General features: G+C 33.1%; 2 protein-coding genes and 1 long non-coding RNA gene across 5 annotated transcripts in view; 2 read left to right on the forward strand and 1 right to left on the reverse strand.

The window, feature by feature from the left end:
- Positions 1-150: 150 nt before the first annotated feature.
- LOC139485286 (mitochondria-eating protein-like) lies at positions 151-6,076 on the forward strand. Its single transcript, XM_071269679.1, has 6 exons — positions 151-280; positions 733-1,304; positions 1,703-1,904; positions 2,439-2,519; positions 3,852-3,971; positions 5,178-6,076. The coding sequence occupies exons 2-6, from the start codon at positions 742-744 to the stop codon at positions 5,469-5,471; spliced, it is 1,260 nt and encodes a 419-aa protein (XP_071125780.1). The 5' UTR covers positions 151-280; positions 733-741; the 3' UTR covers positions 5,472-6,076.
- A 10,587-nt stretch (positions 6,077-16,663) lies between these two features.
- LOC139485289 (uncharacterized) lies at positions 16,664-17,511 on the reverse strand. Its single transcript, XR_011655288.1, has 2 exons — positions 17,400-17,511; positions 16,664-16,795 (listed from the first exon to the last, which is right to left on the reverse strand). It is a non-coding gene; the product is annotated as an uncharacterized lncRNA (long non-coding RNA).
- LOC139485288 (uncharacterized) overlaps positions 17,492-25,648 on the forward strand; it is a 38,179-nt gene continuing 30,022 nt past the window's right edge. For 2 of the 3 annotated variants that reach the window (XM_071269680.1, XM_071269682.1), the window contains exons 1-2: positions 17,492-17,567; positions 22,564-22,644. The gene's annotated coding sequence lies outside the window, so the exon portion shown is untranslated. Of the gene's footprint in view, positions 17,637-22,563; positions 22,645-25,648 lie in introns of all 3 variants that reach the window. The other variant, XM_071269681.1, reaches the window with a different exon arrangement.

Here is a 25,648-nt window from a genome sequence, read left to right on the forward strand (position 1 = left end):
TTACCGATATGAAAAAAATAACACAAAAGCAGCCAGACTTATTAAGCGGTTTTCAAATATTATTTTTTTTTAAATATTGAATATTGGAAATTTATTTCTGTACAATCAATAATGAATGAGCCGCATTATGTTAATTGTGAAAACGATGAAGAGAAAATGACTCACGGCTCCTTCGTTTTTGATGGTTATTGATCCATGTTCTGTGATTTTTCAATATTCCATATTATTCCTTGGACTTTAGATGACATTTTTGTATTTTATGCAAAGTAAACAATAGAAGGTAAGCCATGAGAATCAATTTTAGAAATTTATGTTTTATACGGCGCCAATACTAACGAGTTTCACAATGGAGCTTTTAAAAATTACATTATTATTTCTATTATTTGAATAAAACACCGGATAAAGTAATCAATATATGGCTAAAATAGAACTAGACAGATGGCAGTTGGGTATAGCTACACACGTGTTTTGTCAACAAATGATGGGCGGACAGCTTTTATACATGTTCGTCTTCAAAAAACCGCTGGTATTTTAGTGAACTAGTATTTTTATATACACACCTAATTACAATAAGAACTTATAACTAATGTAATTGATTTCAGACCAAATAATGTCAATAATGACCGTAGGTCATCTTTCTTTCAGTTCTTTTAACCTAAAGGAACAAGATATAAATTCGGGTCAACATATGCATACTATTATAATATCGTTATTTTGTGCTAATTTATTTAGATATAAACAATGTCAGCAGCAGCAAAGAAACAAGATTTGTTGGTTGAAGCTAAATCATTCTGTGATGGCTTATCTAACGTATTCCTGATGAAAAGACGAGATCCTCAAACTAGGAATTTACTGGACACCGCAAAACGACTGATTGAATCTCTTTCTGCAGAAAATCAGAAGCCAACGGTAGGTTCACATGGAACACCAACCAGGTCAACTGGAGGTATGGGTCAACTTTGGGTAAAACTAGACGAACTAAAGCGAGAAAACGAGGAGCTTAGAAAGCATAGAGGTAGTAGCCATGAAGATAGAAGTCCATCAACTAAAACTCAACATGGACCTGGGGCAGAGTTAAACAAAGTTCGCCTTGAAAACGAGAGCTTAAAAACAAAATTAGCAAAACATGAAAAGACAATAAAGGAATTAGAAACAGTAAATGCAAATCTACAAGAACAAAACAAAAGTTCTAAAGTGGCTTTGGAAACTACACAAAGATCTATGGAAACGGTACTGAAAGAATACAGACTTATGGAAGATAGTGTCAAGTGTATGAAATCTGAAAACGACACACTTAAACAAAGGTAACTACGGAATAACTTAATTATGATAAATGAACTGAATCTATATAAAAAGAGAGAAGATTCATAAGGCAATCAAAAATAAGAAGTCTAATTAATTTTGACAACACCTTTGCTTAAAATAAAATGACAAAAAGAGAACAGTAGCAATACAATACACAGAAAGCTTAAGATTGTACAACAACAAAAATGCGATAGAAGGGTAATTTGTTGTTTTTTAACCAGACTACATATGTTGATTTATATATCTATGAAATATATATCACTATGGTTTGGGTTTATCTTAACGTTTATATATCTGCAAAACCATTGGTCCAAATTATGTCGAAAAAACGACTCCTCCCTAGGGACTTAGAGACTACCTCCTAGTTTTTTAATTTATTTTTACATGTACTTTTTAGGGTCACAAGGTCAGTAAAACCTTTGCCTCGTCTGGATAATAGACAAGTTGAGAACCTGTCAGAAAAATGTCGACCTAGTAATGTAGCTGTAGCTTACAATTCTCTTGAGAGTCAGCAGTGGATTGAGGCCAAGGAATCTTTAGAAGACAACACGGAGTATGAAGAAGAAATAATCTTAAGAATTCTCTGCTCAATACTAGTGGTAAGTAGTACTGTTGTGTTTAGTGTAAATAAAATAAACAATCGGTTGACAGAATCTTGAGAAAACAACATACAGTATGCCGAGGAAGCCATCTTAAGAATTATCTGCTCATTATTAATTGTAAGTACTACTGTTGTCGATAGTTTAAAGGTAGTAAAAAAAAAGACTCGTGAGAGGACAACACAACAGAGGATGAAGCATAAAAAACCGCTGTTTTACTAATGGTTGGTATTACTGTTGTGTGCAGGTGCCTAAAGTGAACAGGGATTTAAACCATATATAAAATCTCAAGAAGTTCCCGTATATAAAAGAAAGTTAAATTGCAAGATATCCGAATAATATTTGAAATATTTTATATATTTATACTGATGACATAAACATTTTTAACAAGGACAAAGACTTTTCCATAACCTGAACTTTTGTTCTTCTTTCCCCATTTCGAAACATTTTTCGCCGCCTAATGCCAAGTAATCGGCTATAAATATGTATTGCTGATAGTCTCAAATGATAAGTTTTCTACGTCTTTGTTTTCAGAAAACCTACGAATGTTGTACAGATGTGAAGGAAGCTTCCAAATCAACCATTGCTGAAATCATCAATCAACCAACCATTGTGGTAAGTGTAATAAGACCATTTGGCCACTTGAAGAGTTACCACCTAAAATAAGTAATTTTTACAACGTCAGTCGTTGATTTTACTTTTCCAAATTGAAGTTTCCGACCGACGAGTCAGAGGTCAACTCTTACATTACTTTGACCCTTGCATATATGCATGCGCGTACTTCTCTATCATTTTAACATCACCTGGTTGATAATTAGGAATAATTATATTGTTCTTTCCGACACTAGTCGCTGATTATCCTGTAGCATATTGAGTTTTCGGACGACATGTTGGCGGAGCCAGATTGAAAGCGTCAAGTATACTCTAAGTATATTGAAATACATCAAAGTCGTTCCTTTCTTAAAACCAGTTTCTTTAATTGTGCCATAAACGGAAGCTTTGTCTGCGTTTGCACAGACTGTCAGTTAATTATTCAATTGTCCAATCATGATTGTTGTTAATAACGAATTACTGGATAGTTTGAGCTCACTTTTAAGTATCCAAAGTTTATATCGGACATGACACATTGGAAGGGTACAATGCTTTTAACACGATTCAAGGTTAAATAGAGCAAACATAGACTTTGCTCATTGTTAAAGGCCGTACTGTGACGAACAGTTGTTAATGTCTATGTCAGTTGGTCTCTTGTGGAGAGTTATGTCATTGGCAATCACACCACATCTTCTTTTTTGTATATAAGAGTTCTTGTATTGCATGACATAATCATCGTTTCAAAGGCAAACAATATATAATAGCAAAAAAGTAAAACGTTAAATCTATAGCAATAATATAGCAAATAATAACAGACAAAAATAAAGGGAAAGCTTTCAACATTTCAGGAATGCCACTTTTGTTTAGATGTACAAGACAATAGAACTATAGGTTTAACTAAAATTGTTGCATTCGTTGACAATAGAACCAGTATGTTTCCGTGACAAATCCATATTTTTTTAAAGAGAGCGTGAATCTACCAAACTGTTAAAATACCATTTAAACTGCCGAGCGCAGCGAAGCCATAACATTTTGTGACGCAAGATTTTATGCAAACAAAAATGTTTGCCCTTGTTGGTTTGTTTCCTCTATGTCCAAATTAGCCACAGTTTAAATCAAGCCATTGCCTGTTTATATACAAATTGCGAAATAGGCGAATGCTTGCTGTTTAGAGTGAGCAAAGATTATGTGTTGAAGGTCGTACTTTAACCTATAATGGTTTACTTTTTACAAACTGTGACTTTCATGGAGAGTTGTCTCATTGGCACTCATGCCCCATATTCTTATATCTATCTATAAATTGTACGAACTATTAAATTCATTTTTTTTGAAATTATTACTTCTTTTTGTCTTAAGGTTTCAAATTTACAAGCTGCCTCTAATGGAAAGAACAAACTACCAGAAGAACTAACCGATGCAGTAGGCCAGTTGTACAGAAAACATTATCACAATATTGACACAGACGTAATTAGTCAGGTAAGTTACCACCAAACATGATTGTATATATAGAAGTAAACAATCAGCGAATATTCAATAAATTATGAACAGCCAACTGCTGGGTGGAAATAGAACATTGGCCGGTGGGAATAGAACATTGGCCACGTGTGTAGTCATCAGCCATTATAGCACAAGGTTTAAATACTACTGTGAACATGGGAAATTACAAACTGTCAAACAAAGATACCATGCTTATAATTGTGTACGCCAAACGCGCTTTCGTCTACTTAAAACTCAGTGGCGCTCGAATTTAAAACCAAAAATTCCGAATGGTTTCCCCTTGTTTTGCTTCCATTGTTGACATTCTTTTCTTTTTAATAGTTGAACACGCTCAGTTGTGTTTTGACGTTTGAATGGTTTTACAATAGTCGTTTTGGGATCCCTTTATAGCTTGCTGTTCGGTGTGAGCTAAGGCTCCGTATAATGGTTTACTTTTATGAATTGTGACTTGAATGTAAATTTGTCTCATTAGCACTCATAATACATCTTATATATATTAAACCATCACTGGCTAAGGAGTTCAATTAAAGGTCACATGAATACGGATTTAATCTAAAAAGACACTTGTCTTTATACTTTATACAACTTTTTTCAGATTCAAGTGCCTGTGATAATAAGGCATACGTGTTTCTCGTTTCTCGTTTTTTATATAGATTAGACCGTTGGTTTTCCTGTTTGAATGTTTCTACATTAGTAATTTTGGGGCCCTTTATAGCTTTTTGTTCGGTGTGAGCCAAGGCTCCGTGTTGAAGGCCGTACATTGACCTATAGTGGTTTACTTTTATAAATGTTATTTGGATGGAGAGTTGTCTCATTGGCTCTCACACCACAATTTCCTATATCTATGAACTGGATATTCATAACGAAGAGTTCATATTACAGTATATTGTTTTGTGGTCATGGTGTATGTTATTTTTTAAGAAAATTATTTTCAATTACACTCAAATTATTACGTTATAGTAATACTGTATGTTAACTGTTTGGCAACCTTTGATGTGCTCATTTTGTAGACTGATGATTGTCTCATTGACAAATACCCAACACGTCTCCTTAATCCATTATTATGTAAAACATACTGTGTTCAGTCAAACAATCGGTAAAATAAATAAGTCATACCAATTTTGATGTTATAATCAGTAGTACCATCATAAAAATATGCAATTCCAACTTATCATTTTATTTCAGAATGCTTTGTCAAGAGTTATGAAGGAATTCAGTGATATTGATGATTCGTGTCTTAACAACAAACTTGTTGTGGCATACGCCAAGGAAAGTGCCAATTTAGCATGGCAGATGGTCATACAGCAACCACCGATGTGTCTTTCCGTGCAAGATACAAAGTTTAATGACGATTACCATAAACTTTGGTGGTCATGTGATCAAGCACGTGCGTCCGAAATTGAATTTTTCGTCTGGCCCGCCTTGTATGACTATAAAAATGGAAATTTGTTAATCAAAGGTTGTGTTTTTACAAACTGAACAGAAACAAATCAAAATCTTCCAACATTATACTTTCATCCGTGTTATATGTGGTCAAACAGAAGACACGTACGTGTTAATCTTTGTGGACTCACGGTTAGATATTCTTGACCATCATATGAAACACCATTTAACATGATCATAGCTTTTACAGCTATTTGAAATTTGAAGCACATCCAACGTTCATTATTGAATCTAAATATCAGAGAACTCTTTTTGTCAGAAAACACTGTCAAACATCCAAACATACCATCCACACTGATCTGTGTCCACACTTGTTGAATGTAAAGAAAATGTTACAAAGTAAACGGAATTCAAACGTACGATTATAGATAATATACCTGCTATTTATTCTATAAATCCAAGAACGCAAAGAAGGTTTCTACGTGTATATAAATTTAACAATTTTACGTTTACTTTCGTATAAAAAGCTTTGTCCGTTTCTATATTAAATGTTTTCTGACAATCAACATACGTAATTGCTGCCTCTAATATTTTTCTTATTTGCTTACAATGTCCAAATTTGTATAATGTTTTGAATTTGAATAATGTCAAACTAGCCAACATTTCGCATTTAGTAATTTATAAATATGCTTGTCAACAAATGTGTTTGTAGTCCTTTTTATATTCCCTTTATGACGGAACTGTAGCACCGAGTAGTACAACAATATAACATGCAATATGTAGCAACACACCATATATCTATAAATAAACGCCATTACATATTTTCAGAAAGAAAAGAAAAAAGAATGTGTATGTTATAATCTGGTACGTTATAATTTAAATCTTGCGAGACGAGAACGGAGAAAATGCACAATAGACGTGTCACGAAGTTGAACTTTTGATTGATGTATGCGTGGTTGAAACAGCTAAGGTTCCTGTTTCTAGGCTAGCTGTTGATTGGTGTATTTCTAGGCTAGCTGTTGATGGATGTATGTAGAAGAAACAGCTACGGTTCCTGTTTCTAGGCTAGCTGTTGATGGATGTATGTAGTAGAAACAGCTACGGTTCCTGTTTCTAGGCTAGGTGTTGATGGATGTATGTAGTAGAAACATCTAGGGTTCCTGTTTCTAGGCTAGCTATTGATTGCTGTATGTAGTAGAAACAGCTACGGTTCCTGTTTCTATGCTAGCTGTTGATTTATGTATGTACATTTTAGTATAAACAGCTACGGTTCCTGTTTCTAGTTGTTGATTAAAATCGATGCATCAAATGCCATTGTGTACACATCTGCATCTGGACTTTGCTAGTACGATTTTATGGAGTAGGAATTGACATCCTTTCCTGAGCACATTGATGAGTTTTGTGGACAAATATTTGTCTTTTTGTCGTTGTTCTTCTGGCATGTCTTACTTGACTACTGATTTTTTATTGCCTTTGTTCTTATTTCTGAAGGCCTTATCTTATGTCTAAGTAGTTCTTAGGTTTGTGTTTAGCTCTGATATTTTCCGTGATGATACATGTTGGTAGATAAATAGGGGCATGTAAAAGCAATGGGTCGTGAAATGTTCGTCTTGTTACCTTAATCTCATTTTAAATAGTCAGAGTGCTTGAGTCAGTTACACTCCAAATGATACCACCATTCAATTTCCTGAGATGGACAAAGTCATGTATACCGAGTTTATTCAATACAACATTCCCTTTTTTTTTTAGTACAAATAAAATTGATATAATCCGAACCATTTTACAGTGTCCTCTTCAATCGTTACTACTACAATATAGTAGTTTATATATAGTCGGATTATCGTACCTATACTGTCAGGCATCGAGTTACACCAGCTATAAAACGAAATTAGTAATAGAAACAAATGTCATTTTAAAAAGAGGGATGCATGAACTCGTTTTTAAGTTATTTCAGTCTGAATGCCAAAAATCTGTAGAAAATGCATCTTTTATCGATATGTCAAAGTTTGACGTCGCGAAAAAGATTTTATTTTTATTCTTGTATCATATACCCTTAATATCTAAGAGAAATAAAGGCTTGAGAGCAAATGTAATGTATTTTTCTTCAACATTGATATTTCAAAGGGCCACAATTCGTTTAAAATATTTGATCAGCACTTCTTTTCGGAAGTGCCAAAGACAATGTCACATTGCTCATATCCGTTATGATATATGTTTTACATAAAAAATTCTTGCAATTCTTCTGAAAAGTTGGAGCAAAAATGGACACAATTCAAGCTTGATACAGGTCGGAATTTGGGTTGTAATTAAATATTTGACATATCATAGGTTTCTGAATAAATGTAGTCAAGACCTTGAAATTGGTTACATGAATTGAATTTATATCCAATTAAAGATTGCTTGCTGTCGTGCAATACACTGCACAATACTTAGTAAATCTGTTGTCAGACTATAAACAAGTAAAGTTCAATTTATTCTCAATGTCATATTAGAGAAAGTTGTGAAAATCAAAAGGGAGCTTACATCAATAAATATAAACAAGTCACCAATGTCTCAGGAGAATTGCTGACAGCATTTTTGAGTTTTTGTCCGAAAACTGGAACCACCCTTTTTTTAATGAATAAAACCCAATAACTCAGAAATGTAAAATGTAAAAATATTAAAATTCTAAAGGGAGCTTACATCAAAAGATATAAACAATTCACCAAAGTTTCATCAGAGCTGCAGAAAGCGTTTTTTGAGTTTTCGTCCGAAAACTGGAAAATCCCCCTTTTTTATGAATAAATCCCTGTACCTCTAAAATTTATAAAAATAGAAAGGGAGCTCTGGTCAGTAGATATAAACAATTCCCCACAATTTCTTGCAAGTTGGTGTAAGCATTCTTGAGTTTTTGTCCGAAAACTGGAAAATCCCCCTTTTTTAATGAATAAAACCCCATAACTCGGAAACGTAAAATCTAAAATTTATTAAAAAAAAACGAAAATTTACCAAAGTTTTATGCAAATTGGTTAAAGCGTTTTTGAATTAATGGCCGACATGTTGACGACGGACGGACCGACGGACAACGGTATATCATAATACGTAAAATACCGTAAACGGGCGTATAAAAATGATTGATCGGCACTGATTTTCGAACTTTAATATCCAAGACAATGCTGATATAAACCTATGATATAAGTTTTATAAAAAATTGACAAGAACTCGCTAGTTAACTTTAAGTGACGATGAAGAATTGTTCACACGAGAGCGCTAACCAGACCGGACGGACGTGACGCGTGGAGAAAAAAATAGACCAAAACAGAAAAACTTAACTTTTGCCACTGATCCATGCAAATCATGCGAGGCCAAGATCAGATGATACATGTTCTATACATCAAATACAGTAGGCCTATTACATATATGTGAAAACTGTTGTTTCTTATTTGTGTTTGTAACTATGTTTACTGCATTGTTTATTATATTTGTAAAATAATAATATTACAATGATATTATATTATGCTCCTTGTGAATCCATTTTATGGAAATAAAGCATCTTCTTATTCTATAGTATCTGAGATAGGGACTTGAAAAATAAACCTTGTATACTTAACCATGAAATGAGATCGAGGTCAGATGAAAACAGTCTGACAGGCATGAGAACCTTGCAAGGTGCGCTCATACAATATATAGTAACTTACTATATCATTTTATTCATAATGAAAGAGAAATTAACATTACAAAAAAATCATAAACTTTTTTTCAAGTAGTCACTGAACCATAAGAATGAGGTCAATCGCAGGCTCGACAAAAAGGATGGTCATCTATCTAGGAAAATGATTTTTTCCATCAGCATGTGATTTTTGTGCAGTTTATAGTCAAAAACAATTAAGGAGAACTGTTGTGTTACGGAGAACATTATGTATCCTTTTTGTTATGGGGACGAAAGGTATTACGGACATACGAACCAACGCAGATAAACATATATTGAAGCATTACAGTTTCTCTCTATATTTAGGTTTATCGAAATGCAATAAGGATGAACTTGTCATACAAGGGCAGTTTTCCTGTTATAAGTTGACATAAAACCACAGCTATATAATTTGTTTGTTTTTCTTTCTTTGTTCTGATTTTTTTGATTTTGTGACAAGTTGGTAGATTCTTGTCTTGCTGATAATGTTTTGGTATTTTCACTTTTCTTGTCTACGTATGTTTTGCTAAATCATCATTAAATGGCCATTCAATTTTGTAGATCTGAATTTGCTGATTTCTTACTGTTAAACAGTATCTCTCTAACTTTTGTAAAAAAAAAAAATGCCAAAAAAATAGTAAAACATGTCGTTTAGGGGCAGAGACACCTGTAAGGTCGCAGGCTCAACAAAAATGCTAAAATGAGAAAAAATATCATACAGGGGAAATAACTCCTATTAAGTGTCGGTTGACAGTTATGGCCAAATAGACTTATGTGTATGTCTTAATGTGCTGGACATATTTTGAATCTAATATTTCTCCAACAAGAGTGCACATGCAGAAATGTCTCGCCTTCATTACTAACAATTAATATTTTGTTGATCGTCCTAAATATAAAGATTTACTACAACTATCACATATATTTAATATTATCCATGAAAATGAGGTCAAGTACATATAAACCAAAGAAAAAAATACATGTTCACTTTACAATCATTCAATACACTAAATATGGTTGACCTATTGCTTATAGTTTCTAAGAAACAGACTTAACCAAGAAAACTAAACATTGACCAATAAACCATGAAAACGAGTTCAAGGTCAGATGAACCATACTAGACAGACTTACAGCTTACAATCCTACCATTCAACAAATATAGTTAACCTATTACATATAGTTTAAGTAAAACAGACCAAAATTCAAAAACTTAACACTGAGCAATGAACTGTGAAAATGAGATCAAGGTCAAATAAAACCTGCAAGACTGACAGGCACATCATACAACATTTCCATACACCAAAACATAGTTGACCTATTGCATATGGTACAAGACCAAAAGTAAAAAACTTAACTTTGACCACTGAACTTAGAATATGGTACAAGACCAAAAGTAAAAAACTTAACTTTGACCACTGAACTTAGAAAATGAGGTCAAGGTCAGATTTAACCAGCCAGTTTGATATGTACACCTTACAATCCTTCTATACACCAAATATAGTAGACCTATTGCATACAGTATAAGAAAAAACAGAACAATACACAAAAAAATAACTATATAACCACTGAACCATGAAAATGAGATCAAGTTCAAATGACAACTGCCAGTTAGACATGTACGACTTGACCACCAAAACCTAACCTTGATCACTGACCCATGAAATGAGGTGGAGGTTAAGTGAAAACTGTCTGACGGGCATGCGGACATTACAAGGTACGTACATACTAAATATAGTTATCATATAACTCATAATAAGAGAGAAATAAACATTACAAAAAATATTAACTTTTTTATCCTGTAGTCACTGAACCATGCAAATGAGGATATGTGACAGACAGAAAGTTCGTCACATAAGGCATCTATATACAAAGTATGAAACATCCATGCCTTCCACCTTCTAAAATATAAAGATTTTTAGAAGTTAGTTAACGCAGCTGCCGCCGGATTACTAAACCTATGTCGAGCTTTCTGCAGGCTCGACAAAAACGCAAAAGTGGGTAAAAAAATCTTTCATGGGCAATTGTTTCTTTATGGTTCAATTGACAATTTCAAACATGCTAACTTATTACTAAACCTTGTTAGCTGAACCATATAGTGTTAATATCTATCTTTTATATGTTATACCAAAATAAATGTGGAATGTGTCCATGGGACAGATGATGACCCCGCTTGCATACAACTTTATGAAAGGAATGTATAACTCAAGAACGATAAAATTGATGCTACCCAAATTGGAACTTGATCTGAGTTTTGTGGTTAGAAGTATTGTGTATATATAAGTTTGATAACATTTGGTTGAACGGAAACGAAAAAATAAACTTTTTTAGGTTTGTAAAGGGGCATAACTCTAAAACATTGTTATTCACGCCACCAAACTGTGTTTTGTGGTTTTAATAAAATTGAGAAAGGAAATGGTGAATATGTCAAAGCGACAACCACCCGACCATAGAGCAAACAACAGCCGAAGGCAACCAATGGGTCTTCAATGTAGCGAGAATTCCCGCACCCGTAGGTGTCCTTCAGCTGGCCCCTAAAACATGCATAATAGTACAGTGATAATGGACGTCATACTAAACTCCGAATTATGCACAAGAAACTAAAATTTTAAAATCATACAAGACTAACAAAGGCCAGAGGCTCCTGACTTGGGACAGGCGCAAAATTGCGGCGGGGTTAAACATGTTTATGAGATCTCAACCCTCCCCCTATACCTCTAGCCAATGTAGAAAAGTAAAACAATAACAATACGCACATTAAAATTCAGTTCAAGAGAAGTCCGAGTCTGATGTCAAAAGATGTAACAAAAGAAAATAAATAAAATGACAATAATACATAAACAACAACAGACTACTAGCAGTTAACTGACATGCCAGCTCCAGACCTCAATTAAACTGATTGAAAGATTATGTCTTCATCATATGAATATCAGGTACAATCCTTGTGCACAAAGCATTGTGTACAAGTTTCATGACATTTGGTTGAGGCAAAATTAAAAAAAACGGGAACAATTTCAGGACTTACGAACGGACGTACAGGGGTTAAACTTAATTAATCTGGAATCCTGACACAATTATATTCTCAATACCATAATATCGAAACGGAAGTACAATAATTGATACTTTCAAAAAATTATTTAAAATTGTGAAAATACATAAAAATGTGCTTAAAAAAGAAAGATCTATGAAAAAGTGATTCGTGTCAAGTAGGTAATAAAGGTTTGTGATTGGTTGGCATATTCCTCCAGTCCATGTGCGTTCTAAGTTACACTGTGCAGCTATGTAACTTGCTTGTGAAACAAGAGTGCACACGCTGAAATGTCTCACCTTACTGACCATTGATTTGATCTCTATAGTCCTAAATATAAACCTTTACTACAACTATCACATAAACTTAACATGCTCCAAGAAAATGAGGTCAAGGTCAGATAAACCAAACGTGAAATACATGTATACTTACAATACACCAAACATAGTTGACCTAATGCTTATAGTTTCCTATAATCTAGAAAGCTAATCATTGATCAATGAACCATGCCTGACAGACATGTACACCTTACAATCAATCTATGCGATACATAATATAGTTGACCTATTGCTCACAGTATCCAAAAAAAAACAAACTTAACCATGAAAACATTCAGCGTCTTTTCCATTCGTAAATGGTCATAACTCTGGAATTTCAAAAGTGACGCTACCAAATTCAAACTTAATTTAATCTGTGACAGTGTTGTGTTTTGTGGTAATTAGGATTGTGTATAATGTTCATAATAATTGGTTGAGGCAAAGTTAAGTAAAAGAACTGAAACCATTTTTTCGGACTACGGACGGACAGACGTACAGACGAACAAGGGTTAAACTTAATGTCACCTCCGCTACGGCGAGTGCATACAAACTTAACACTGAGCAATGAAACGTTAAAATGAGGTGACGATTAAAATAAAACCTGCGAGACTGATGTACATCATAAAATATTTCCATACATCAAATATAGTTGACTAATTGCATATATAGTAGAATTTAGACCAAAACACAATGTTTGATACGACCGCAGAGGTCGAACTCTGAACAATTTGGGCCAGTGTGGACACAAAATTCAAGCTTGATACATATCTTAATTTGGATTGTGATTAAATATTTGACACACCTTGGTTTCTGACACAAAATGAATGTGGTCTAATGAACTTAAAAAATTTAAATGTACCTATTATGGTCCAATATCCAAAATCTAAATACATAGATTGATTCAGCATATCAAAGAATCCCAAGAATTTAATCTTTGATGAATTCATTCAAAGTTTAATTTGGAACCCTTTTGACCTCAATGGGGACCAATTTGATAACAGGGCCCAAATATCTAAAATCTAAATACTTATCAAAGAACCCCATATATTCAATTTTTGTTGAAATCGAACAAAGTTTAAATTTGGACCCTAATTTGGAACAACTTGAAAACTGGGCACTTAATCAAAAATCAAATAACATGTTTAGAATCAGCACATCAATGAACCCAAAGAATTCATTTTGTTTTTTAAAATCAAACTTTTTAAGTTTTATTTTGGACTTTATTTTGGACCCTTTGGACCTTAATGTAGACCAATTTGAAAACGGGACCCACAATTAAAAATCTAAATACACGGTTAGATTCGGCATATCAAAGAACCTCAATAATTCATTTTTTTTATGAAGTCAAACAAAGTTCAATTTTGGAACCTTTTCGCCTCATGTGGACCAATATAAAAACAAGGACCAAATTCCAAAAACTTAATACGTGGTTAGATTCAGAATTCAAGAATAAACCCCATTAAAATTGGTCAAGAAATAAGAAATTTTCAACAAAGTATTAGAAAAGTGTTGTTTTTGGTCCCTAATTCCTAAACAGTTTTTTGCCATAACCTCCAAAATCAATCCAAACCTTCCTTTTTGGTATGAAACCTTGTGGTGTAATTTCAGATCCATACACTGACACACAGGTTAACGTCTGGAAACAAGAAACATAACTATTTTGACCCCTTTTTGGTCCCTCGTTCCTAAACTGTTGGGACCATAACCCCAATAATCAATCCTAACCTTCCTTTTGTGGTTTCAAACCTTGTGTTTAAATTTCATAGAGATCCATTCACTCAAACTAAAGTAATTGTCCGGCAGCTAAGTGTCTTCGGACGACGCTGACGACGACGTGATACCAATATACGAACACAATTTTTTTGCGGTCGTATAAAAACTTCAGTTTTTACCATTGAAACATGAAAAAAATGTCAATTATTCAATACGCCAAATATAGAAGACCTATTGCTTATAGTATCTGCTATATGACACGAAAATTTAAACTTGTTCACTGATCAATGAAATAAGGTCCAGGTCATATGAAAACTGTCTGACAGACATTGGATGGAGAGTTGTCTCATTTGCACTCACACCACATCTTCCTTTATCTATGAAAACATTGCAAGGTACGCACAGACTAAATATAGTTATTCTATTACTCATCTTAAGACAGTATTCAACATTACAAAAAATTTAAATAAAAAAGTTCTTCCATATATAGTTTAAATTAAAGTGAGTAATAATAATATAAAAAATCATTCAAATATCAACAACTTGTTTTGACCAAGAGCCATGGAGGTTCGAGTACATATAGTGATCTATAGTACTCCACCTTTTTTGCATCTGAAAACTAAACCCGAACTTGGCAAACACTTAATTTGAATCATCGGAACGCGAAATAAAGATGGAGTTTATTTTTTAAAAGACGTTTTTTTGTGTGGGTGGGTGGAGAAAGGAGAAAGGGGGTAGGAGAAAGGAGAAACGGGGTGGGAGAAAGGAGAAAGGGGGTAGGAGAAAGGAGAGGAAGGCTGGGAGAAAGGAGAAAAAATAAAATATCTCTCCTTTTAAAATTTTTTCTAATATTTCAAGAAAAAATATCTCAAAAGGAGATGTTTTATTCTAATGGGAGAAAGGAGAACGGGGGTAGGAGAAAGGAGAAGAGGGGTGGGAGAAGGGAGAAGGGTACCCCCCCTGTCCTCCCCCTCATTAACCGTGTTATGTATACGAACGTCAAATTAAATAAAGTTCGTGAAGTATAGTTTAAGAAAGAGCCGCCTCATTCAGGAGTGAGAATCTTAAAGAGCGCAAGACACATTCTTACATGTACGATTTAAGTCCATGTCTGAGGATTCAAGATTTTGCGTTCGAGGGGTAGGTTAGCAAAAATGTGCCAAATGGTCAATGAATCAAAGGACCACGTAGGACCAATGTGGGTCCTGATAGGACAGTCTCCGCCATCGGTCATCATAGTTCCGCATTTTCATGTTTTGCTTTCCTAATTTTTGTCGATTTCATACCTGAACAACATGCATTGATAGTTTCAAAGTCGCCTGCCTATCGTGTCCCACCTAAATTCGCCCTCTGATATCAATAAGAACAGAAGCACTGATGACGAAAGTCGATTGGAAAACATTACCAATGAAGCTATACAAAAATTATAAAATTCAACTGGGAAACAAGTGACACGTCGTCTTGTGGTATATGTGTGCATTAGCACAGTAAACAATATAACTGCATGTGTTACTTTCTGAAACTGTTTGTAAACACGCGACCAAGGCATGGCCGCAAACAATCATTGTACGGTTCACAGGTGAATTTTTCTTTTGTTCGGCGATGGTGTTCTTTTTTTTTTTTTTACAATATATTCTTTCATATTTCACTTTTCAGAAATGTTTTTGTTCTTACCAATATAATATTAAAACAGAAGTTGATGTATATGCTTACCCTATAATCTTATCTCCCACGACGATCTTAATATGTTATACTATTCCCTAAATCTTGATAAAAATACTTGATGGATTTGATGTACTAAGATTTTCGGTATTTTGCGTTTTCTTCAATAGGGTCATGATCAACTCCCTAATTTTTCAAAAACATTCTACAAAGTCTTTTACACCAATGACCATTATCTTTTAAAGTGCATCATCGTTGTTCTACATTCTATAAATTGGTAGTATTTTCCCGTGAGTGTTTACAATGGTTTACACCAAATCTAACTTAACACGACTTTTATGGTCTATTAACTCGTGACGAAGATTTTTAAAGGTTAGATGATAGTACTAGAGGGTGCTCTCTCCGTTTTTGTTCAGTATTGACGGTTACTCTCTAGTAGCTTTAATCTTTAAATATTGATTAACGACCCACTTATGGTATATATAATATATATTCGATCTCAAAACAATAGATTTTAAGATTTCCTCTTTATATGCTTCAAAATTTCATAACTTTTTTAAAAGTGGGTCCTAGTGTAATGATCTGTAATGTGAAAATAAAAAAAAACATGGAAAAAACATTCATCATCCCGACGGGCGGAACCACCAGCTGCCATTGTCGATGCTTTAAGGTCACCATGTGTTTTGATTTAAATCAGGATAAATAAGTCTTAATTAAATAAACACTTATTGCATGTGTTTTAGCCGTGTAAATTGCTGTGACCATGGTGACGCAAATGCTTGTAAAATATGTATCAAAAATTATACATAGTCACATTTTTTATGCTTCTAAATGGTCATGACTTCTTTAAGATCCCTCTCCCCTCGGTCGAAAGCTCGAAATCACAAGCTTATACCAATACTACCAGTATTATGATAATTCTCTTTATTTGCAAAACGCGAAATTAAAAATGCCGATGGCGAATTATATTGAAAATCTGTTCCTTCCCAATAATTTATAGTTGTTCCAAATTCTTTAAAGGACTTGTTCTTCTTAATTTCTGAAAAAAACGTAAAAATAATCCTTTTAAACATAATTTGACAGCAACATGTCAAAAGGCTGATGAGTATAATTTACATCATTTATTGGTTAATCCAACATGCATCACTTAAAAAGCTCAAGGTCAATGTAATACTTTAATTGTTTACATATTGTTATCGTTGCAGGTAGTTGCTGTGCATAAATTAATGAACTTCATCGTACATTTGGGACAAAATTCACGGCGAATGGTTACCGTCACTGTTATGACAACAACACTGTATCGTATATTTGTAAACATCAAGTGACTGTGTTATGCAAGACCACACCTTTATCGTTTCCTTCGTATAATGATTCAAATAAGGAAACCCACTCTAACAAACAATCAATTAAAATCAATAGTAATCAATAGTGTTACTACGATCATATGATTGATTCGTATATGTTATATATATCAAATCTCTGAAGTCAAAATGTTTGTTTACAGTAATATAATTAGGTCAAATATATTTTATCTTGCATTAAAATTATGGAACAATTTACGATGATTTAGACACCTTTCACAATGTTATACTTGAATGAAATCGAAAGAAAAGTTGTAATCATATAAATATACTTGTACTTACCAACTTTCGAAATATGATAGAGAATGGTCAGGAACGTAGAAATCGATCATAAAAAGCTAACAGCTAAGGTCATGTGATAATCCACTGAACACGTGGCTGTTTGTCGCGCGGATATTTCCCATGTTGCATCGCGTCCTCATGCATTTCTACCCATAATGGCGGAAAAATGTAAGTTAGGATGAAAATAAATTCCTCCTTATATTAGTTAATCGAAGACTGGAGTTAAGTCCCACTATCGTTAGTATTATCGTTTGAATGTATATTAAGTATCTGAAATTAAGTCAAGTGTGAAAATCTATCTTTAAAACCCGTGTTACGGCGGAATAAATGCAAAACTTAATTTTCTGTAGCAACGCTATTAATACATAACGTTTTGTGGTAAAGCTGAAGAATCGCTTAAAAGTACTATAATTCTAAATGTAATTAAGAGCGTGTGTTTATTTGATATCAAATTATCATATAGAATAACAATTTAACTTTGTTATTGATCACGGAAACAATATATTTTAACGGAATATGTGCTTAAGTACCTATGACCTTGACGGTGACAAGCGAGACAGTTAAGCTGCATTAAGCAACACGAGTAAGCATATGTATACACAAGTAAGATTTGTAATTAAATGGAGTTTAACATACATAAAGGCTTACAGTGTTTATATAAATAAACGTACGTTATTACTTCCGGTCAGTTTAATGTATGAACGGAAAGTTTAATAAACAGAACACTATTCAGGTTTGTTGATAATGACCTTTAGAGGACGAACGAAATTTTCATGTTATCAATCAATTCGAATTTGCTAACATTGTATAAAATATTATACATAAGCTAAAATACAATCCAAACTCCCTAAGGTTACCTGGCAGACAAGTCATTGTATTGAAAATACTTCATTATTAACTGAATAAAACACAATCAAGAGACATTCATTGTAGTCTTATTAACAGACTGTCTATCTTTTGTCCAAAATTATAATGTGAAATAAAAAAAAATATTGTAAATACTGACCCCCCTTTTCCTACATGTATTGGTTGTTACTGGGTAACCTACAAGTATCCACTATACATGCTATAGTTCTGTTGTGTGTGTGTGTATTTATCTCATGTACATTTAGATGTTTTTGAACAAATTTTAAATAACATATTTATGGCATGTATAATTAGTTTGTTAAACATTGTATACATGTACATCTTATATAACCATGATAACAAATCAATGTATGAGCTGTTTCTATAGATTTTGGAATAAAGTATTATTACTATTATTTACATTTTCTAGTACGTTTATATTATAAATACGAATAGATTTTTCTCAGGTTCTTTAATTTTCTCTAAAAATTAAAATAGAATATTACATACTGTATGACACAGGATCAAAATTCATAATTTGAATAACTGTGTACACCTGGTCTATACATTACAATTACAAAGGTTCACAATGGCATATACTTTTATAAATGATTATTAAATATATATTATGATAATTGGTGTTTCTTTATACCTCAGATTCATCTTTTGATTTATATATTTTTTTGTATTTTGAAATAAGGAGATGTGATATGACTGCCAATCTGTTACATAAGAGACCAAACAACACATGTTAACAACTAAAGGTTGCTTTACAGCTTACATCCTTCCAAAATTGAGCAAAACTCATGCTGCATAGGAAATTAAATGTATCAGACATAACAAAATGCTAAACAATTTAAATAAGACAACCAACTGCCAGATGTACAAATGTACTACAAGTCAATAATGTAAAACAAGCCTGATATATGGCAACTAACAATAATCTTATGCCTATGCAGCTGATTGGGGACAAGAAAACACAGAATGTGCACGCAGGTGCAAGCATATTGGAAGAGCTCTGAACTTTCATCTATCCTGTGATTGTAATGAAACAGCACAATATAACAAATTAAAAACATCGGTTGAAAAGGATATTACTTATCAAATATTCTGAATACAAGGTAAAACAAACAAAACGAAAACACTAAAAACAAAAATTACTGATCTGAGAGTACTTGAGTTACTTAGCTAGTTTCATGCAAAAAACAACTTATACCAAAATCTCATATATATCAATGATAGAATATCAATCGGTATACATTCAATGGATTATTAAGTGCATTTTTTAAAAAGATTGTACATACTGAAAGACTTTTTAAGTGATACTGGGTTAATAACTCAAATTGTTTGTATTGGCTTGTTATCTGATGGATGACTTTGATTGAGAAATGAAAAGGGCTAACTAAAACATATAGATTAGCTTACATTGAACAGTGGAACCTTGAATTACCATTGCAGTGGTAAATCCTGGCTCAATAAAATATTGTACAAATAAAATATAAGAAAAAAAATGAGATTATAACCGTATCTTAAGGGAAAGATTTTTTTTTTTGGGGGGGGGGGGGGGGGCATATTTTTTTCTCATTTAAGATTTCAGAAATAAAAAGAAAATTTCTTCAGATTTTTTTTTTTTGGGGGGGGGAGGGGATCAATATGCAACAGAAATTGAATATTGTGTTGCACTAAAGCAAAAAACAAAAGGGTGTAAATTTTTTTTGGGGGGTGGGGGGTACAATTTGGAACAGCATAGTGTATTAGTCAAAAGCCAAAACTTGAATATAAATTTAAATCATATAACCAATTCTAAGTTATTTGACTACAGTTATTCTGTGTCAGAAACCTATTATGTGTCAAATATTTAATTACAATCCAAATTCAGAGCTGTATCAAGTGCGATTATTGTGTCCGTTTTTCCAATTCTGACAGTTCAGGGTTGGACCTCTGCGGTCATATTCAGCTGGGCTCGGCGAAGCAGTGTCCATTTTTGCCTCAACTGTTCAGGTTTGGACATCTGTGGTTGTATGCAGCTGCGCTCAGCGAAGCACTTTGTTGGCTTATAGTGATCAGTCTGTCTGTCCATAACAAACTGTCCGCTCTATATCTAGAGAACAGTTATAATAATAATTTCATACTTAATACTTTACATGTATATTAACTAAGACCAGAGGGGGTGTCATAATGTTTGTACAACTTCCGAGTTTAAAGTAAAAAACTTTGGTTTCAGTTGACAACCCCATGTCTTATTGTAAAGACTGTGTTCGCTCTATATCTGGAGAACCGTTATGATTTCAAAGTTTATACTTAATATGCATATTAACCAAAACCAGAGGGTGTTTCATAATTTATATGCAACTTTCTAGGTCAAAGATCAAGGTCAAAAATTTGGTTTCAGTTGTCAACCCCATGTCTTATGTTAAACATCGTGTCCGCTCCATATCTTGAGAACCGTTATGATTTCAAAGCAATCTGATTCTGACTCAGGGGGAACAACTATTTGATGGAAAATCAAAGATAATTTCCTGTGCCCTTGTATTAACTTGGCTCCTTTCATCATTCTCTAAGGCATCAACCATTTGTTTTTCGGGGGGGGGGTATAGATTTATTTTCCTGACAATCTTTTTTTTGCCTTTGGCGAAAAACAATCTATTTTTTCGGCATCAAGTTGAAAACGATTTTTTCTTTCAATTTTAGCATTATATTGGGTGAAACAAACTTTGTTTTTCTAAGGCATGTAAGGGTTAAAAACAAATTATTTTTTTCTCTAAAAACTGGAAACAAAACTTTTTTTCCAAAAAAAATCCACATATATATGTAGGACTCAAATCTATGGTGGGTTCCAAATCTATGGCAGATTTTTGTTTTCTCCAAATCTATGGTAGATGTTTAAATTGCGTCACAATGGAATAACGCAATATTACATGGTTGCTGCCATAAACGAAGGCTCATAGATTTGAACACAATTCCAGATGAAGGTATTATCCTGTACAACAATTTGCGGATGGTTTAAAGGAAGATGTGACCTATTATTCGGAAGAAAGGCAAAATGTGCTGTACTGGCCGAACCCGCGACGAATAAGCTAGTCCACCACTTGTTTCAGTACTGGATTATTAAAAAAGGAGTAAATATTTTACTATTTACAGCTGGCAAAGTTTATTAAGTGAAAGATAAAATTAACGGATATATCTGTTTGATTTAAATTGTCAACAAATAAAAAAGATGTATTAACGATGAAATAATATTATTTGAAAATTCAAACTGGTTTTTTTTTTTTTTTTTTTTTTTAACTTTTTTTTGTTAAGGGACTTACTAGTTGGTCTTAGGAATGGTTTAAATATAGGTACCATGATTATATATATTTTTTATATTTTCATGGGCACAACATTTCAAGGCTGAAGTCTGTATTGAGGAATTCATCATTTAAAAAAAAAACATGGTTACCATCACAATTTGGTTGACCATTATTTCACAAATGTTTATAGACATGTCCTAGATTTCCACTGGTTTCAGACAAGTCATTGATCATATATGTACTCCATTAACAATTACAAAACTTGCCATAGATTTGGGATGGCATGATATCACATTTGCTATAGATTAGGAATATGCCATAGATTTGGAACCCACCATAGATTTGAGTCCTTCATATACATGTATATATATATCAATTTTAAATTCAGCAATAGTGTCATTTAAAAATTTTATCATCACTTTGCCTTCAACTAGTAACTAGGAGAAAAAGTAACATAGGGGTTTCTCCATGTGTATTATTTGAATAGGATGAGATCCAAATATAAAGTATATGTAAGCCTCAAATCTATGTCTGTTCTTTTCTCTGCACAGAAATAATTGTGTTGTCAAAAACATTTTGAAGACCAAACAGTGAAATTTATATTTCTACTTTTTGTTACAAAACAATAATAATTGTTTCTTATTTGTAATTCTGATGGGTCAAGCCCTTCCAAACTGATTTGCTGTATGAAAGTCTTAAGGAATACAACAGGCTACAGATTTGAGTGCCTAACATAGATTTTACTCTTACATATATCTATGTATGTACTAGGTTATTTGGTATCAGATGATGTGGTATGAGTGCCAATGAGCATGATGAGATAACTCTCCTTCCAAGTCACAATTTGTAAAAGTAAACCATTATAGGTCAGAGTATGGCTTTCAACACAGAGCCTTGACTCATACTGAACAGCAAGCTATAAAGAGCCCCAAAATAACTAGTTTAAAACCATTCAAATGGGAAATTATCAAGATCATTACACTTCTATCATATTACAAGTATGATAATGTGTTTTTTGTTTGTTTTAGGTCTGTAGCAGTTTAAGAAGAACAAATGTAGATATATATGTATATAGTTGACCATGTTTAATTCCAGAACTATTGTTACAGGTATATATGGTATCATTCATTTTTGTTAATTTTGAAAAATGTAGTTGAACATTTTATATAAAATTGGGAATAGAAATGGGGAATATGTCAAACAGACAACCCGACCAAACATTTTATATCAAATTGGAAATTTGGAGAATATGTCAAAGAGACAACAACCCGACCAAACATTTGATATAAAATTGGAAATTTGGAGAATATGTCAGAGACAACAACCCGACCAAACATTTGATATAAAATTGGAAATTTGGAGAATATGTGACGTCAAAGAGACAACAACCCTACCAAACATTTGATATAAAATTGGAAATTTGGAGAATATGTCAAAGAGACAACAACCTGACCAAAGAGCAGATAACGAAAGTCACCAATGTGTCCTCAATGCAGTGAGAACATCCTGCACCTGTATGCTGGCCTCAGCTGGCCCCTCAATAAAAACGTGTACTAGTTCAGTCATACTAAACTCTAAAAACAATGATAAAAAAACATACAAGACTAACAAAGGCCAATGGCTGCTGACTTGGGATATTATATAAAACATAAATTTGGAAGATGGTAAATTTGTTGAAAATTAATGTAATATATTATGTAGAAAAGTTGCAGGTCATAAAGGGATTATAACCTGCCTTTTATTGCTGTATTATTTCAAATAAAAAAATCTTGAGTATTTAAAAGCATGTTTACTCATATCAAAAACCTATAATAAAAGAGTAGCCCCCTTTATTTATTTTTGTCAGGACATGTTTGAAATTTGAAATCTGGTTAACCTTGAATTATTTGATTATGAGAAAAATTAGAATCTTGAAACCATTTTTGTTGAGCCTGCAACATTTTGTTGTGAAAGCGAAACAGGGATTGCACATTCTCTTGTTACCATCTACATATGAGTTCAGTACAAGTCTGTGGTTAAGAGTCTTTTTTATTAGGAATCAATAAATTTGTCAAATTTTCATGAAATTTATTTGACTTGGAGGAAAGATTTTTATGATCATATAAGACAGTATAGTATGCAGAGTTCAATTTAACTTTTCTTCATTTGTCTGTCTGACTATAAATGGACATTTATTTTGCAATAAACAATGTAATCATAAAGATACAATCCACGGATCAAGTTTTTCAAACAATAAATAACTTTTTCATACCTTCATGGAGTTTTATTATCTTCGACAGAAGCTTTATAATAATCAAAATACAGTATACACAGCACAAGTTTGATTGCATTTCTTTTAATATGCCCCCGCCTTATGCCCCTGCCAAAGCAGAGGGGCCATTCAGATTTACGTACATCCTAAAATCGGTTTCCGTTTTCTAACTTGAGTTTGCCTGAACCAAATGTTATCAAACTTATACACAATGCTCATTACCACAAAACGCAGATCGAGTTTAAATTTTGGTGAATTTATTTTTGGTTGCGTCACTAACCGTTCTAGAGTTATGCCCCTTTACAAATTGAAAATTGCCAAATTTTAAGTTTTCGTACTCCTAACTTAAGTTTTCCTGAACAAAATGTTATCAAACTTATACACAATGCTTATTTCCACAAAATGCTGATCAGGTTTCAAATTTTGGTGGGGAACCTTTAACCATATTTGAATAATTATGCCCCTTTATAAATTATAAAAAATGCAAAATTTTTAGTTTCTGTTTTCTAACTTATGTTGTCTCAACCAAATGTTATGAAACTTAAACGCAATGCTTATTACCACAAAAAAAAAAGATGAAGAAGAATTTTGGGAAGTGTCATTTTAACCATTATCAAATTATGCCCCTTTATAAATTGAAAAATTGTTAATTTTTTTTATTCTGTTCTGTAATCAAGTTTGCCCCAACCAAACATTATGAAACCAACACACAATATTTATTACCACAAAACTCAGATCAAGTACAGACTCGGGTAGCATCATTTTTATTGTTCTTGAGTTATGTCCATTTATAATGTTGTATGCAAGCAGGGGCATCATAAACAGCAATAATGTTCAGCAAAGTTAGATCTACAAATACATCAACGTCACCAAAATTGTCAGTTGACCCATTAAGGAGTTATTGCCCTTTATAGTCATTTTTTAGCTCACCTGGCCTAAAAGGCCAAGTGAGCTTTTCTCATCACTTGGCGTCCGTCGTCCGTTGTCGTCGTTGTCGTCCGTCGTCATTAACTTTTACAAAAAAGTTTTTACTGAAATTACTGGGCCAAATTTATCCAAACTTAGCCACAAACATCAATGGGGTATCTAGTTTTAAAAAAATGGCTAAAAATAGAACATATGGGGTAAAATGTAGATTTTGGATTATAACTCTGAAACAGAAGCATTTAGAGCAAATCTGACATGAGTTAAATTGTTGATCAAGTCAAGATCTATCTGCCCAAAATTTTCATACGAATCAGACAACCCGTTGTTGGGTTGCTGCCCTGGAATTGGCAATTTTAAGGAAATTATACCGTTTTTGGGCTATTATCTTGAATATTATTATAGATAGAGATTAACTGTAAACAGCAATAATGTTAGCAAAGTTAGATTTACAAATAAGTCAACATGACCGAAATGGTCAGTTGACCCCTTTTGGAGTTATTGCCCTTTATAGTCAATTTTTAACCATTTTTCTCATAAATCTTAGTAATCTATTACAAAAATCTTCTCCTCTGAAACTACTAAGCCAAATTAATCCAAACTTGGCCACAATCATCTTTGGTGTATCTCGTTTAAAAAATGTGTGGCGTGACCCGGCCAACCGACCAAGATGGCCACCATGGCTAAAAATAGAACATAGGGGTGAAAGGTAGATTTTGGCTTATATCTGAAACCAAAGCATTTAGAGCAAATCTGACATGGGGTTGAATTGTTTATCAGGTCAAGATCTATCTGCCCTGAAATTTTCAGACAAATCGAATAACCTGTTGTTGGGTTGCTGCCCCTGAATTAGTAATTTTTAGGAAAATTGGCAGATTTTGGTTTTTATCTTTAATATTGTTATAGATAGAGATAAACTTTAAACAGCAATAATGTTC

This window comes from Mytilus edulis, chromosome 8, assembly GCF_963676685.1.
Source record: "Mytilus edulis chromosome 8, xbMytEdul2.2, whole genome shotgun sequence".
Classification (NCBI taxonomy): domain Eukaryota; kingdom Metazoa; phylum Mollusca; class Bivalvia; order Mytilida; family Mytilidae; genus Mytilus; species Mytilus edulis.

Excerpts from the sequence above, each read along its gene's own strand:
- LOC139485286 (XM_071269679.1), top strand. The coding sequence starts at position 742 with ATGTCAGCAGCAGCAAAGAAACAAGATTTGTTGGTTGAAGCTAAATCA. Across the intron at positions 1,905-2,438 it reads TTCTCTGCTCAATACTAGTG|AAAACCTACGAATGTTGTAC; the intron begins GTAAGTAGTACT and ends CTTTGTTTTCAG. Across the intron at positions 3,972-5,177 it reads ACACAGACGTAATTAGTCAG|AATGCTTTGTCAAGAGTTAT; the intron begins GTAAGTTACCAC and ends ATTTTATTTCAG.